We start from the raw sequence: 14,031 nt of genomic DNA, 5'->3' as shown, positions 1-14,031 counted from the left end.
TGTGTGTGTGTGTGTGTGTGTGTGTGTGTGTGTGTGTGTGTGTGTGTGTGTGTGTGTGTGTGTGTGTGTGTGTGTGTGTGTGTGTGTGTGTGTGTGTGTGTGTGTGTGTGTGTGTGTGTGTGTGTGTGTGTGTGTGTGTGTGTGTGTGTGTGTGTGTGTGTGTGACGGTCTGGGCCACGAGTAGGATGCACTGCATGCACGGCCAAGTTCATGTCATCGTGCACGTCATTGCGCTTGGCCGGCTAGCAGATTGAGCGGAGCGGTGGTTAGGTGGGTTACACAGGGGCTAGGGGAGCCTGCGCTTCGCTTGGTGGTGATACGGCGCGGAGGTGGAAGACGTAGCGGGCGCAACAGAAGCGGGCCTGCGGAGGACGAAAGGAACTGCCCGCGGCTCTAATCCCAAAGAGACGAGCAACGCTTGCATCGATGCCTAATGCGTCCGTTTGAGGGGCAGCAGATGTCACGAAGCAGATGCTACGAAGTTCTTAGCTCTAGCAAATCGAAGTAAATATACTCCCGAGCGGGAACGACAACTAGTTGGAGCGCGCCAGCGCGGACGCGATTTGTCGTGAAAGCGTGCCTGCCTGGCGCTGGGCCAGAATCCGACCATCGAAGCAGAAGGCTGCGGCAGGACTCCCACTGTCACAGTATTCAAGAGAAGCATGCACAAGCACGCTGCAAGATCCTTTGCCTGCTGAATCAGACTTGGTTATAGCCCAGCCCTCAGAATCGTTCTTGAAGAACGCAACTTCGTACATATGGCGAGCGCACAGCGCCCGCGTACACGCTCTCTATGTCCTCCTAGTGAAGGCACGCCTACTGGCGGCCAGCCAAACGACGCGGACGTCGAGGAATGCTGGATTTGCTTGAGCTCAGAGGGCGCGCTGGTAAAGCCCTGTGCTTGCCCAAGATTCTGTCACAGAGAATGCCTCGCCCAGTGGCAGCTGGTGCAATATGGGCGAAGGTAAGGCCCTGCTGCAAAAGGCGACCCGCCCTTTACGCGAGCGTCGGTGGTGCATCTCCCGGGTGTCGCAATGCAGCTACTTCGGTCGCGGTCATATGTTACATGGCGCAGGAGCGCTGACGTTTCTCCGTTCACGCGAATTGCACTCAATGCAGGGAGGAGAACTACTGTCGCTTCTGCAGCAACCGGCTTCCGGCGCTTTGGAAGCCAGACCCTGAGCAAAGCTCGCCGCAGGAGGAGCTGAAGGTCGCGCCAGTCATGGCCGTCCGGTAGGTTTCAGCGACTCATTCCGTTGCGAACTTGCCGGCGTCGCGCCTCCGTCGCGGATGCGGCGCGGGCCGCAGCGTTGCCCCCATTCGCACCATATGCCAGTCAGTTTGCTGCGCAGTGCAACTGCGGGCCAGCGCGGCGGTGTTCGTGCCTCAGTCCGCACACGTGTGTTTTCAAAGCTTTGAAGTGCGACCGTCACCAAACTCGCATCGACGCCTTACGACAGTCTGTTCGCCACGATTTGCCAGGTACAACGGACCGGAGGGTGTGCGTGAGTTCAAGCTGCGGGTGAAGCCAGGGCCCGAGGTGAGTAAGGGGCGCCGCGCCACGGGAAAGGTTGCCTGGCCGCTGACTGATGCCGCGCTTCAGTCAGTCAGCCCGGGCAAAACCGCAGAACCCGGCACCCGCACGCAGCCCTCCAGGCCCCAATCCCACCTCCCACCACCTCGCACTCCTCGTACGGGCATCCCCCTCACCCTCACCTCCGCACCCACCTGCTCCCGATAGGGCCTGGCGATGTTCAAGGCGCACCTGCGCGATGTGCTGGGCTTCGACGTGGGGCCCGAGTTTGACGTCACCTTCGAGTGCCTCATGCCCGCCACTGGCTCGCTGGTGACACTTTCCGGCCTCAACGCCTACGGCGCCGCCACGCACTGCGCCGCGCTCCTCGCTGCCGGCAAGTCCAGCCCCTCCACCCCCACCGCGGCAGCAGCAGCAGCAGCGGCCGCGGCCGCGGGCGCCTCCGGCCCCTCCTCCGCCGATGCGACAACAGCGCCCGCGCCTCTCCCCGCGCCCGCGCCCCGCGCCACCTCTCCCGCCGCGCCCTTGTCGCCCGTGGCGATGCCGTCTACGCCGCAGCAGCCCGCGCCCGAGCCGGCGCGGCGCCTGGCCGCGCCGCTCAGCAGCCGGCGCATGTGCCACTCCGGGTACGTGCCTACCACGCCCGTGGCAGCCGCCCAGCCGCTGCGGCCCGCCCTGCCCACTCCGGCGCACCAGCCCACGGCCGCAGCCGGCTTCTCCAGCGGCACCACTCGGCCCGCCACCACTTCGTCAGCGGCTGCAGGCGGCCCCACCGCCGCCTCTGCCTACCCGCTCGCGCGCCAGGCGCAGCCGCACACACGACTGCTGACGGCGCCGCAGCCGTGCCCGGCCGCGGCCGCAGACCGGCCTCGCCTGGGCCGCGTCGCGTCCGACTGCGCGCTCACCAGCTCGCGCGGCACCAGCAGCAGCGGCAGCGGTACGCTTGACACCACGCCCGCGTGCGGCCGCGTCACGGCGACGGCGCACTCGCGGCGCGGCGCCTGGGACGTCTCGCAGCGGTCGCTGCACGCCTCCGGCGGCAGCGGCGCGGACGACGAGGAGGAGGATGAGATCCTGAGTGAGCTGCAGGCGCGCCGGTTGGGCGGGCTGGGCCGCTCCCCTGGCACCTCGTGCCTCTCGCCCGCGTCCGCCCTTCCGGTCAGCGCCGTCGATGCGCTGGAGGCCTCAGTCGCGACGGCGGCTGTGAAGGCTGTGGCGGCGGCGTCACTAGCGCCCCTACACTGCGGCACCGCCACTCCTTGGCGGCGTGCCAGCATCGATGTGGCGTCCGGGCCCGGCTCGCCGAGCAACTCGCCGCACGCGTCGCTGCAGGCGCCGCAGCTGGTGCGTGCGGTGGGCTACACGGCGGCTGCGCCGGTGTGCACCGCGCCCCTCGGCTGTGGCAACACTGCGATGTCTCCCTTCGCCAACGCGGCTGGACTGCCCTTCCGCGCCCACCCCGCCTCTGGAACCGGCAGCCCAGCGAAGTGCATGCTGCCGGCGTCGCCCATTGCCGTGAGCCGCGCGGCCTCGTCCGTGCGTCGCTCCTCGATCGAAAGCAGCCTTGCCGGCGGCGCCGCCACCTTCAGCTCAGGCTCCCTGCCGGCGGCGCCGTGCAGTGGTGTCAGCGTCATGAGTGGGCAGGAGCGGCCGCCGCTGGCGTCAGCCCGCAGCGGCCGCGTCAGCGGCAATGCTGGCACCGAGGCGGGCTCGGCGGTGTCCCCGGTGCGCCCGGCCGCGGCTGCGGCGGTGCCGCAGGTCCCTGTGGGCGGTGTGCGGGGCAACGCCGGTCCGAGGGCTACGGGCGCCGCGTCGCCTGCGCGCGTGCGGCTGCCGGATGTCATCAAGATCACGGCACGGCGCACTGTGGACTGCCTGCTGCGCGTGCTGCGTCACGGCGGGGCGCAGGCGCAGCAGCAGCATTAGAGCCAGCAGCTGCGGTTGCACGCCGCAGCCCGTGTGCGGGAGTGCACGCATGCGGTTCGTGCGTTCGTGCATTCGTCATCCTTGTCAAGGGGGTAAGGCCGGCGCCCACTGTTTTTGATGGCGCGGCGGGGGCGGGGGATGTGTCATTTATCATTTGCACTGCTTAAGGGTCGGAAGCAACGCCACGGAACCTCGGAGCAGCGATGGAGATGTTCTAAGCATCCATGATTGGATACGGTCGGCATAAAGTTTTGAACGCCTGCGGGCTGATGCTTGACCGGCCTGATAGTGTTGCGGGATTTATGTGTTACGGAAAGATAGCAAGGCCCGGAGTTGGCAAGAGGGCCGTTTTTGTTACGTAGCCCGCGGTTAGCAAGCGCAGTAGTCGGAGTCAATGCAAGAAGCCACGACTGGCTTTATGAGCGTGACGGCAGACCTGCGAAGATTGTACACTGTACTGCCTGGGTTATGGGTGCCGGTTGTGTGATGGGCGCAAGGACAAGGGGGGCTGGTCATTACGTGGGAGCGAGTGCGCAGCTGCCTGGTGCAGAGCGAAATTGTATGGAAGTTTTTATCTTGATTTTACGTTGTGATTACGCGTGCCGTGTTGGGTCCGTTGCACGTATCTCTGCCTTTTGATCAATTGGCACAGTAAGCATATTATTACTTACGCCGCATCACGGATGGTGCGTGCTTGTCACGCACCATGCGATGCGTGATGGTTTCCTGTTGGTGGGACCGGATAAAGACTTCTTTGGATGGCGCACGCGCAACACTACGTGGTGTCATGAATTTGAGGCGGTGCAGTGTAACCCCTTGGTGCTAGGCTCAGTTGGTGGTAAGCTGTGTGCGGGCCCCAGGCACTTTCTCCGCCCGGCAGCAACGCTTTGCAGGTGGGCCCCAGCGCATGTCATGCACTTTGCATGTGCACAGACCGGGCTTCATCGTGACACATTGCACTGCATTTTGTTGACCGCAGCAACGTCTCAGTTACATAAGTGAGGGCAACGCAATAGACTTTTGAGCGTTGCCAAAGAGTGCGAATGGGCGCATGAAACTGCAGCAGGGAAGAATTGAAGGATAGCTTGATGCGCGAAGAGCTAATCTGTTAATGGTGGTGTGCGACTGGGCCACTGTCCACCTGGCGGCGCTGTTGGGCCAGGCAGGGCTGGGGCGTACCGTGAACACTTCGAGTGAGTGACTTGGCCATGACCGTTGAGCAGCCACGCGTGACGCTTGGATGTGGACAGAGTGTACACCGTTAGGTGATGGTGCTGCCTGATTATTTTGCTGGGTTCATACACATGCACATAGGCATTGGAGTGTGGAGCGAGCATAAAAGCTGTTGGAGCGAGCATTGCAAAATTGGCCCTCGGTGAGGGTGCTGCACGGGACTGCTGTAAACTCATGCTCCCTGTCTGCGGCCCCTGCATCGGCATGTTCGGTTCTGGAAGTTCCGTGCGGTGGATTCCGGCAGCTTGACCACACAGCGCCAGTTCACGTGCGCACGGGCAATGAAGGGCAACAAAGCACCGGCTTTGGCGGCGGGAGCCATTAATTGGTCGCAGCGTGCTAGCACGCTCGAGTTGTCCCAGGTTGTCCCTTCTTGTAAAACCACAATCACGAAGAGGGGAACCTGACTACGCTTACACAGACACGCTGCAGCTTCTATTTCCCTTAAGGCTTCACTCTCGGCACCCAGCACACCCGCTGCGGGCCTGCGGCTCTGCATCGCGAGTGTGGCGTTGCGGTGTGTCTGTGTGGTGCTATCGCCTGGCCGGGCGCCCAGAGCGTGAGGAATGCGCACCAGCAAACTTCCAGCCAACCAGCAGCTTGTCGGTACAGTAAAATCCGGCCTTCGACCAGCCTCCTGCCTTGCCGTTGCGAATTCTTTGCCATCTGCTGGGGTTCCAAATCAGCTGCACCCTACGGGACCTCGCCAACCTGCCTAAACCCTGTCCCATCACACGCCCAGCACACCCGTGAGGAATGCGCGTCAGCAAACTTCCAGCCAGCCAGCAACTCGTCGGTACAGTAACTCCGGCGTTCGACCAGCCGCGCACTCTTGCCCCGCCGCTGCCAATTGTATGCCATTTGTTGGGTTCTGGGAATCAGCTGCACCCTACGGGACTTTTTGAACTTGCCTTGCCACTGTCCCATCACACACACACGCCCAGCACACCCGACACCGGGGGCAAGGCCGGGATTCACAGCCAACTCGTATCCACACACATGCACACATGTGCACACAAGCCCATTTGCTAGCCTGTAGTACGCATCCCCATGTCCTGCTGTCCGCCCTTCTCCTTATGCATTCCGACTTGTGCAATACACGCAGCTAGCTGCACCCCGCACCGCCATCACTTCATCCGCAACCCCAACGCCGCATCCTCCTCATCGCTGTCGTCGTCGTCAGAACCACCGCCGCCCAGCCCCAGACCCCAGGTCGCCGGGCCTGCCCGCGCCACCGCCGGCTGCACTGGTGCCCCTGTCTGTGCTGGCGCTTGCGCTGGTGCAGGTGCAGGTGCAGGTGCAGGTGCTGGTGACGCGGGAGCGGGGCCTTGCTGCGGCTGCACCGCGGGCGCCTGGGGCTGCGGCGGTGCCGCGACCGGCGGCGGCAGCAGCGGCCCTCGAGCAGCGGGCTGTGTTTCTGCCAGCAGCAGGTCCTGTGTCAAAGAGCACAAGCAGAAAAAACAAGCGCAGGTTATGTGTGTGCATGTATGTGTGTGTGTGTGTATTACAGAAAGGCACACAAGGTGAGATCAATACGTGGCTGTGTGTGTGAGTGTGTGACTGAACAGGGGCAACCCTGTGTGCCAGAACCGTTGAGGCACCGTATACACCGGCACCCTTACACACCTGTCGCTCGCCTGTCACAGCCCGTGTCAGGTCCCCAAGAACAGGTCTCGCCGCACCCCGCACTGTAACCCCTATACACCCGCCAGCACATGCCCCCGGCCCACATGCCTCCCAGTCCTCCCCCCTCACCTCGTCCACCTGCGTGGCGCCCAAACTGCCGTACAGCGCCGCCACCGCCGCCGCAGTCGCCGCCGCCGCAGTAGCAGGGCCTCCCCGCAGCCCCAGGTCTTCATCGCTGTCTGGGCCCTCAGCCGCGGCCCCTGCGGCTCTGTCCACGTCCATGGGGCAGACGCCAGCCGCTGCCCGCCCGGCCACACCGCCTGCTGGCCCCCCGCGCCCCGACCCGAGCACCCCTGCCCCCGCACCGCCGCCGGCAGCGGCCGCGCCTGTCTCTGCCGCTGCATCTGCCGCTGTCGCCCCACCGCGGCGCTGGTCCTGGCCACGGGACTCCGGCGCACCAAGGCCTGCCTGCACTGCATCCACCGTGCGGACACCGTTGGCGCCCCCAAGCCCACGGCTCTGGACGCCCGACCCAGGCCCAGACGCGGGCGTGGGCCTGGATGGCCCGGCTCCGCCACCCCCCGCATCTGCTGCTGCTGCTGCTGCTGCCGGCAGCGGCGGCGGCTGCTGGGGCTGTTCGCCGTCTGATGCGCGGCCCTCGTCCTCCTCGTTGTCCGTGTGCACCTGCTCCGCCTCCGCCTGAGCCGCAACCGGCGCATACGCGGAAGGAAGGGAAGGAGGCGGTCACAAGCAGTCGGCCGCGCAGTTCCTCCACCCACCACCCACCCGCCTTGTGCTCTGCAGCACACCCGCCCCTGTCACTGTCTCCCTACTCCTATCCTCCCGCCCTCAGCTGGCCCCTGCTGCCTCCCCCTTGGCACCCACCCCCACCCTCACCCCACCCCCCTGCCTACCAGCTGCTGCTGCAGTGTGCGTATCTGCGCCTCCAGCTGCTGTATGCGGTCGCGCTGCTCCGCCAGCTTGTCCGTCTTGGCGTTCAGAGCCAGTGCCACCTGCGTGTAGGTGTAGTGGGTACGGGGAGTCCGAAGGAGTCATACGGTACATGCTCTCTACTAACACACATTCGCGAGGACAGTGTCGACTCCGATGCCTAACCGCTTTCGTCACACACATCCGTGGACCCCTGCGGTCGCCCACACCAGACACGCACGCACCTTGATGTACATGTCGTCCATCTCCGCCTGGTGCGCCTCGTGGCTCTTCTGCAGTTCTCGGCCGCGCGCCGCCAGCTCCGCCGCCTGCAGCTGCAGCTGCCGGTCCAGCTGCTCACACGCGTGCTGCGGCACACACAGGCGGTGCCGTACACACAGGCGGCACACAGGCGTGGAAGTGAGAAGCCCAGGTATGTCCGCACATGAGTGACGTGGCGCATGCAAGGGCGCAAACGCGAACAGGCTATCAAATGTGGCTGCGGCAGGAGCGGTGCGCGGTATCAGGGAAGGCAGCAGTATTCTGACAGAGATGCAGCCCTCCTCCCGAAGGCCCCGCCCCCAAGCCCCCCGCCTTCCCCCAGGGCCTCCAACCCCACAAGGCCTCCTCCCCAGCCCTCCCCTCTTCCTCCGAGCCCTCCCCCCCTGCGGCGCCGCTTACGTGCAGCAGGTAGAAGTTGTCGAACACGGGCCCCAGTAGCCCCTCCAGCTGCAGCCCCGTGCCGGGCTGGTCGGGAGGCAGAGGCGTCAGCGACACACGCTGCTGCAGACCCGCCGCCGCCTGCAGCTGCAGCTCCGGCCCCGCGGCGCTGTGCGGCCACGTCCACTGCAGCTGCGCGGCTCGACGGGTAAGGCGCGGGCGAGGGGGGGGGGTGCGGGGATTGAGTGGCCGAGGAGGATGAGCCGGGCGGAGACGGGGTTCTCATTGCCAAGGTGAGGGCAGGGATCGACACTAGGAGCACATGCGGGGAGGGGCGTGTGTGCTTGCTGTGCAAAACCCCTGGGTATGTGGCATGCGTGTGTGGGTCTCCGGCCGCAGAGTGGAGGGAGGCGTCCAGCTGTTGTGACTGGTACGGCACGGATGTGCCCGCCGTGCCGGTACCGGGTGTGCAGCATGCCCCCTGGGGCCTGAAACCCACCGCCGCCCCCCCCCTCTTGTCATGCCCTCCCCTGTTCCATACAAACCGTTCGCATGGATTGCTACCCCCCTACCACTGCGTGGCGACAAGCCGTACGCATAATCCTCGTCTCCTCAAAACCACTCCAGGTTGCACGGTCTCCTAAACACGAATACGCAGTGGATCACCCATTGAATCCCATAACCCAACCCGGTTACGCTCCTTGCCTCACACAGTAGCAGCATGAAAGCGCAAGCATCCGCACGTTTCTGTTCCTGTGTACAAGTGCGGTCGTGCTTACCTGTCCCGTGTCCACGTCAAACTCGAAGGCCACGCCTGCCGCTGCCGACGCCAGCCCCTGCGCCAGAGCCCGCTCAGCTAGCGACATCCAGTGCTCCAGGCAGATAAAGCTCTGCGGGCGCTTGATTCCTGCGTGTGCATGTGGGCCAGGAGACCAAGCCCAGGCCATTCTGTTGGCACTTGAGGCAAACCCGGCTGAAGTGGTATCACTGTGCCGGCACCAGCCCAGGGTTTCGTGCGGCTTCAGCAGGCACAGCACGCGCGACACACCGGCCCTGTCTGTTGGCACCGGCAGCGCCTGCCGCTGTGCACCCTTCAGCCCTGGGATCGCACCTTTCCCTACGAACATACGCATGCTGCGAGCATGGAAGAGCATGATGTCAAAACCCAGCTCCTCCGCTGCTACGCCAGCTCGCCACTGCACCAGCAGGAAACACTTTCCCACGTCTGTCTCAACGACCCGCGCATATTTCCCCTTCATCGGTGCTGTTGCCATGGTCTGGAACGAGCCTAACCTAAATAGGTCAGATTGTGATGCTCATTAAAACTTCTTCTCGATGACTAGGTTTGCACATGTACAAGCATATGAAGTTTGTTTTCAATGAAGTCTCTGGACCCAGCTGTCCAGGATGGGCGGGACGAGGAAAAAGAGGGCCGATTACATTGCGGACGATCGCCCTCGGGCCGAGTAGCGCGCGAGGAAGCCCCTCCCGAGTAACAGCTGCTGCTTCTCACCGCGGTAGGACGTAGCACTTAGTAGCGTTAACGTAGAAAGCAAATCAACGACGGGCTTCAACTCGTTTTGACGGGCGCAACGACTTGGCTGGACCTTGCCAGTTGACCGGGGCGGTCGCTTCTCCCCACCACTTGTTCCTCAACTTGTAGCAACCATAATCATGAGCGTTACAGAGTACATCACGCGGTTGACGATAAAGTCCGCGAGGGACCTGCCCAAGACAGACCGCCTGAGCAAGATTGACCCTTACATGGTGATACTGGTCAATGGGCAGCAGTTTAGGACCAAGGTCAAGGACGACAACGAGAACCCGGACTGGAATGAGACGTTTGGTGCGCGCCTGCTGAAGCACCCGACCGGGCTGCTGCAGGGCAGCCTAGAGCTTAACCTTTATGATGAGGATACGTTCGCGGACTCCTACGTGGCCAAGTATGTGCTGGACCTCTCCACACTCACGCAAGCACAGCTGGGCATCCCGCTGACGTTTAGCATGGAGTATGTCAAGGACAAGTACAAGTCACAGGGAAAGCACCCAACCATCACAGTCCAGTTCGACGGGCTGGTGCAGAGCTTCTACTCGCTGCGGTCCATGTTTGCTCCCATGCCGGGCTTCCTAACCGACGACACCACCAGCGCCTGCTTCATCCCAATCACGGAGTCTAACGGGCTCATCTACGTCTGCGTGGACTATGACTCGGGCGGCAAAATCGACTTCAAGGTCTACGTGACCCGGCCCAACGTGCCCATTTACCTGGACCTGCTGGTTCTCGCCGGCGCCCAGTACACCAAGGTGAGTCAAGGGGGCGATGCGTACTGCGCAGTTGGTAGACAGGGCAACGGCCTCAGGCCCCGCATCGCCGCACAGCAAGAGGGCTGCGGCGCAAGGCCACCGTCGTGTCCTTGGCAGGAAAGTGTGAGGAAGCGTGACGTATGGGCTATGGAGCGGTCGCGAATGCGCAGCGTGGGAGCTGGCCCCGGAAACCGCACAGGACGCACCTCTGCGCATGGTCACCGCGCTGCAACCATGCATGCAGCTCCTCCCACCCGTCGAGCTGGACCCGGACCCGGTCCTGTGTCCGACAATATGGCTAGCGTTCTGACTTATAATGTCGATAGGGTCTGCCCGGGCATACCAGTTGTAGTACGCCACTGTGGAGGGCGGGGCTGCTGTTATGCCGCCAACTCCTCTGCATCAACATGTTTATCACGATGACGCGACCTCGTCCATCTCTGTCTTTACACCTTAGCCCCATTTTGTGTATGAGGCCTCACCCGTCTCTGTCTCCAGACACCCGCCCCGTTCCATTCTCCAGCCACAGCACCGCCACACAACCACCACACACAACCACCACCGCCGCCAACCCGCCTGTGCGCACGCCCCACCACACCGCTCCTGCCCCACGCCAGGTGCGCCGGAGGCTGTTCCGCGACGGCCACGCGGTGGCGGGCGGCCGCCTGACGGTGTACGAGGAGCTCAAGCTGGACGACGTGCCCGTCAGCGTCGACTTCAACAACCTGTCGCTCATCGTGTTCGACTCGCACCCGCTGTCCTCCACCAACGCCGACGTGGTGGTCACGGCGCACGGCTGGAAGGGCGCCATGAACTTCACGCAGGTGGGGGCGCGTTGGGTGGGGGCTGGCGCGGGGTTGCAGTACTTGTTTTGGGTAGGTGGGTGGGGTTGGTGGGGTGGGGAAGCAAGGAGGAGCGCCCAAGTTTACGTGCGGCGCAGGTCTGGGCAGTGGGCCAAGCGGGGTTTGGGACGTGTGGCGACGGCTATAGGCGTCAAGGGCCCAAGGCGGGGTGGTTGGGGTGAGGGGCTGCCGGGTTGGAACGTCTCGCCGGCGTAGTTGCAGTGGTCAGGCCTGGAAAGGAGGAGGCGGGGCTGGTGCCTGTGCCGTGCAGCTGTGCACTGGGTCCAGCATACGCCCGCCCGCAACACTTACATACTGTATACTCGCGCTGCGTGTCATGTCCACACAGGCGCGCGAGAAGCTGAAGAACGTAGAGGTGGACGAAAAGAAGCAGGTGCGGGGTGTCGCGTGCGGTGTTGACTTGCCGTGCAGGGTGCGGGCGCGGTGGGGACGCACCACCCGCGCATCACGTTCTCCCTGTACTAGTCTCCCTTCGCCGAGGTCCCCCGACTCCATTATGCTGCTCCTGCTTTCTCCATATGCCCACAACACACGCGTTGACTCGCCCAAGCCGCCTCTCCTGCCCTCGTCTACGTCAACCTCATTACGGCATGTACACGCGCTGCGCAGGAGATCTACATGACGGTGGACGCCGGGGAAACCATGCTGCTGGTGGACTACGACCGCAACGACGCCGACATCAAGCTGGCGGTGCTGGCCTCGCCCTCCACCGCAGACAAGGGCTACGACCTCACCATCCGCGGACAGAACGTCAACAAGATGTCCGAGGTGGGCGTTGGGAGAGGGGGCGGAGCGCTAGATCAGGCACCCAGTGACTTTTCCCCCATGCCGCCCCAACCATCCTCACCCGGACTCCTTACACGACCCCGTTTCCAGTCCACCTCCCATCTCTCCCGCTTTCTCTTTCGCTAATTACGCAGCCCTCCCCTCGCACCCGCCGCCCCCGCAGCTGTACGTGCCGCCCATTCCCAAGCTGCACGGCCAGTTCCACGTGACGCGCCTGTTCGAGCTGGACGACCTGCAGTACGGCACCCGCTTCGACGACATTGAGATCCTGCGCTTCCAGCTGTCCAACCCGCGCCAGTACACCATCCAGGGCCTCACGCGCATCATGGGCTAAGCGCGCCGGCCGCTGAGGACCGCAGGCGCGGGGCTTGCCGGGCCACGACACTGGCCGGGCGCTGTGGATGAGCGGGCATGGCATGGCCATGCAACGGCTTGCTGTACGGTGGAGCATCGCCGCGGCGGATTGGTGCAAGCGGGCAGGGTGGGGTCTTGCGCTGTGAGCGTGCAGGGCGCGAGCCACCGCGTCGGGCCGAATGCGGTGCGGGTGGGCTGATAGGGTGTGTACGTTTGCCCGACCTGGAGCGGGTATCGGCGCGGGTTGTGTGCGCCGGGAGAAGACATGGGCTCGATGAACTGGCGCCCTCGAGCAGTGCCGCAACTGCCGGAGGAGGCAGCTGCGAGGGCATTCCGTAAGTAGCGTACGTGGGACGTGTGTGAGTCCCGGCCGTACTAGTCGTCGTCATGCGCCTGTGCCTTTTACTTGATGGGTAGAAGAGGTCATTCATAGGAATAACCGGGTCCTCCGTGTGCATTGTGTCGATATTTTCGCATCGCCCGCTCAGCTTGTTCCCTCTTTCATCCACGTCTGGGTGCGTACATCCATTCAGTGGTAGGCTGGTAGCACTGTCGGGCTCGACGTTGAGGGTTGTTCTGGGTTGATGTACGTACTTTCTATCGTTCTACAAGGCACACAAAACTGACAGAGGCGGGCATGGTATCCAAAGACATGGTACCCGTTGTTTGGACACGCGGACAAGCTCATGGGGTTAGGCATGCGCTGCTGTCCAGACTGTATTGTTGGATTCGTACGGAACATTACTGCCATATGGTGACCGGGGCCCATGATGGGACAGTCCAGGTCTGTGCCTGCATACCTGTAACTGGCGCAAAGGCCGAGGCCACGGCGGGCGTAAACTGTCCTGTCATCAGGGGGGGTAGTTTCGACTGGGAAAGGCCCGATGTTCTAAAATGAAAGAGCTTGACGAGAGGACTCCAAATCCACTTTCAGAGTTTCAATCAGGGTAGTAATTGCAAAGTTATGGATGCGGATTACAATTGAAGGGACAGCCCGACAAGCGGGGGCACGCCGTACCCACGCCGCGAAGGGCCATCTGCGACCCAGAGAAACAACACCCGCCCCCTGGTTGGCTGCCGACCTTCATAGTGTTACGCACATGAGTCGAAGCCAAGCCGAAGCCCGCCAAAGCCCCACCGCCACGTAACACCCCTCATCTCGTTTAGGTCTTTTGGCGGCAGCACCAACGCACAACAAGGCGCGACAGGCCAGAGGTCAAAGTTATGGGCCCTCAAAGTTCAGGGTCGGTCGTCGGGGCTGGGGGTCCCCAAGGTTTCGTCACGCGGATGTGGGTGGGACTGCCAGATTTCGTCTCTGCGCCCTAAACGCCCCTCTAAGCGCTCCGCCCATTAGCACAAGCACTAGCACACATTAGCATGCACATGCTAAAGCATTTGCAGAACGTTTGGCCTCTGGAAAGCGGCTGCATGTCCGTCCACATCGGCATCGTAGTAGCGTAGAGCCCCACTCGAGCGTCTCTCACTGGTGTCATGGAGACTATGCGATCTGATGCTAACTTGTAACGGCCAAGGCTTCGTGTGGGTCATGGCGACAAGGCTGCCGCCGGCCATCGAGCGTGACATGAATCCCGGGATTCTTCACATGATCCCGGAAGAAAGTCGACCAATCTCTTCCGGCACACAATCCCAAACATAATATGTACAGCGCAATTGCAAGCTTAAGCTCACGCCCTGGTAGTCTGACAGAAGGGTCGGTGGTCGGCCATGGAGACATGGACATGTGTGGCATGGCTGCCAGTCAAGTTGTGCCTCCAGCTGAACCGGAGATATACAATTGTAGAGCTCGCCGAGAGA

At 63.0% G+C, this 14,031-nt stretch overlaps 3 protein-coding genes across 3 annotated transcripts; 2 read left to right on the top strand and 1 right to left on the bottom strand.

Moving 5' to 3' along the window:
• Window positions 1-206: 206 nt before the first annotated feature.
• CHLRE_16g686285v5 (uncharacterized protein) lies at window positions 207-5,084 on the top strand. Its single transcript, XM_043071569.1, has 4 exons — window positions 207-964; window positions 1,120-1,233; window positions 1,483-1,540; window positions 1,742-5,084. Exons 1-4 carry the CDS (start codon window positions 759-761, stop codon window positions 3,458-3,460), a joined length of 2,097 nt encoding a protein of 698 aa, XP_042915758.1. The 5' UTR covers window positions 207-758; the 3' UTR covers window positions 3,461-5,084.
• Window positions 5,085-5,094: 10 nt separating this feature from the next.
• CHLRE_16g685929v5 (uncharacterized protein) lies at window positions 5,095-9,316 on the bottom strand. The gene is made up of 7 exons (XM_043071554.1): window positions 9,021-9,316; window positions 8,689-8,816; window positions 7,931-8,101; window positions 7,495-7,617; window positions 7,234-7,332; window positions 6,449-7,018; window positions 5,095-6,126 (listed from the first exon to the last, which is right to left on the bottom strand). The coding sequence occupies exons 1-7, from the start codon at window positions 9,181-9,183 to the stop codon at window positions 5,821-5,823; spliced, it is 1,560 nt and encodes a 519-aa protein (XP_042915757.1). The 5' UTR covers window positions 9,184-9,316; the 3' UTR covers window positions 5,095-5,820.
• Window positions 9,317-9,417: 101 nt separating this feature from the next.
• Window positions 9,418-13,324, top strand: CHLRE_16g685573v5 (uncharacterized protein). The gene is made up of 5 exons (XM_001699149.2): window positions 9,418-10,213; window positions 10,831-11,037; window positions 11,405-11,449; window positions 11,686-11,844; window positions 12,026-13,324. The coding sequence occupies exons 1-5, from the start codon at window positions 9,584-9,586 to the stop codon at window positions 12,194-12,196; spliced, it is 1,212 nt and encodes a 403-aa protein (XP_001699201.1). The 5' UTR covers window positions 9,418-9,583; the 3' UTR covers window positions 12,197-13,324.
• Window positions 13,325-14,031: the final 707 nt, after the last annotated feature.

The sequence above is a fragment of the Chlamydomonas reinhardtii genome, chromosome 16, assembly GCF_000002595.2.
Source record: "Chlamydomonas reinhardtii strain CC-503 cw92 mt+ chromosome 16, whole genome shotgun sequence".
Classification (NCBI taxonomy): Eukaryota; Viridiplantae; Chlorophyta; class Chlorophyceae; order Chlamydomonadales; family Chlamydomonadaceae; genus Chlamydomonas; species Chlamydomonas reinhardtii.
The sequence above is the reverse complement of the archived record's forward strand: the minus strand, read 5'-3'. Positions and strand labels throughout refer to the sequence as shown.

Coding starts and splice junctions, on each gene's coding strand:
- CHLRE_16g686285v5 (XM_043071569.1), top strand. CDS start 759: ATGGCGAGCGCACAGCGCCCGCGTACACGCTCTCTATGTCCTCCTAGT. Junction 965..1,119: donor CTGGTGCAATATGGGCGAAG/GTAAGGCCCTGC, acceptor CACTCAATGCAG/GGAGGAGAACTACTGTCGCT. Junction 1,234..1,482: donor GCGCCAGTCATGGCCGTCCG/GTAGGTTTCAGC, acceptor ACGATTTGCCAG/GTACAACGGACCGGAGGGTG.
- CHLRE_16g685929v5 (XM_043071554.1), bottom strand. CDS start 9,183: ATGGCAACAGCACCGATGAAGGGGAAATATGCGCGGGTCGTTGAGACA. Junction 8,102..8,688: donor TTGACGTGGACACGGGACAG/GTAAGCACGACC, acceptor CGAGCCGCGCAG/CTGCAGTGGACGTGGCCGCA. Junction 6,127..6,448: donor GCGCCACGCAGGTGGACGAG/GTGAGGGGGGAG, acceptor TCTTTGACACAG/GACCTGCTGCTGGCAGAAAC.
- CHLRE_16g685573v5 (XM_001699149.2), top strand. CDS start 9,584: ATGAGCGTTACAGAGTACATCACGCGGTTGACGATAAAGTCCGCGAGG. Junction 10,214..10,830: donor CCGGCGCCCAGTACACCAAG/GTGAGTCAAGGG, acceptor GCCCCACGCCAG/GTGCGCCGGAGGCTGTTCCG. Junction 11,038..11,404: donor GCGCCATGAACTTCACGCAG/GTGGGGGCGCGT, acceptor ATGTCCACACAG/GCGCGCGAGAAGCTGAAGAA.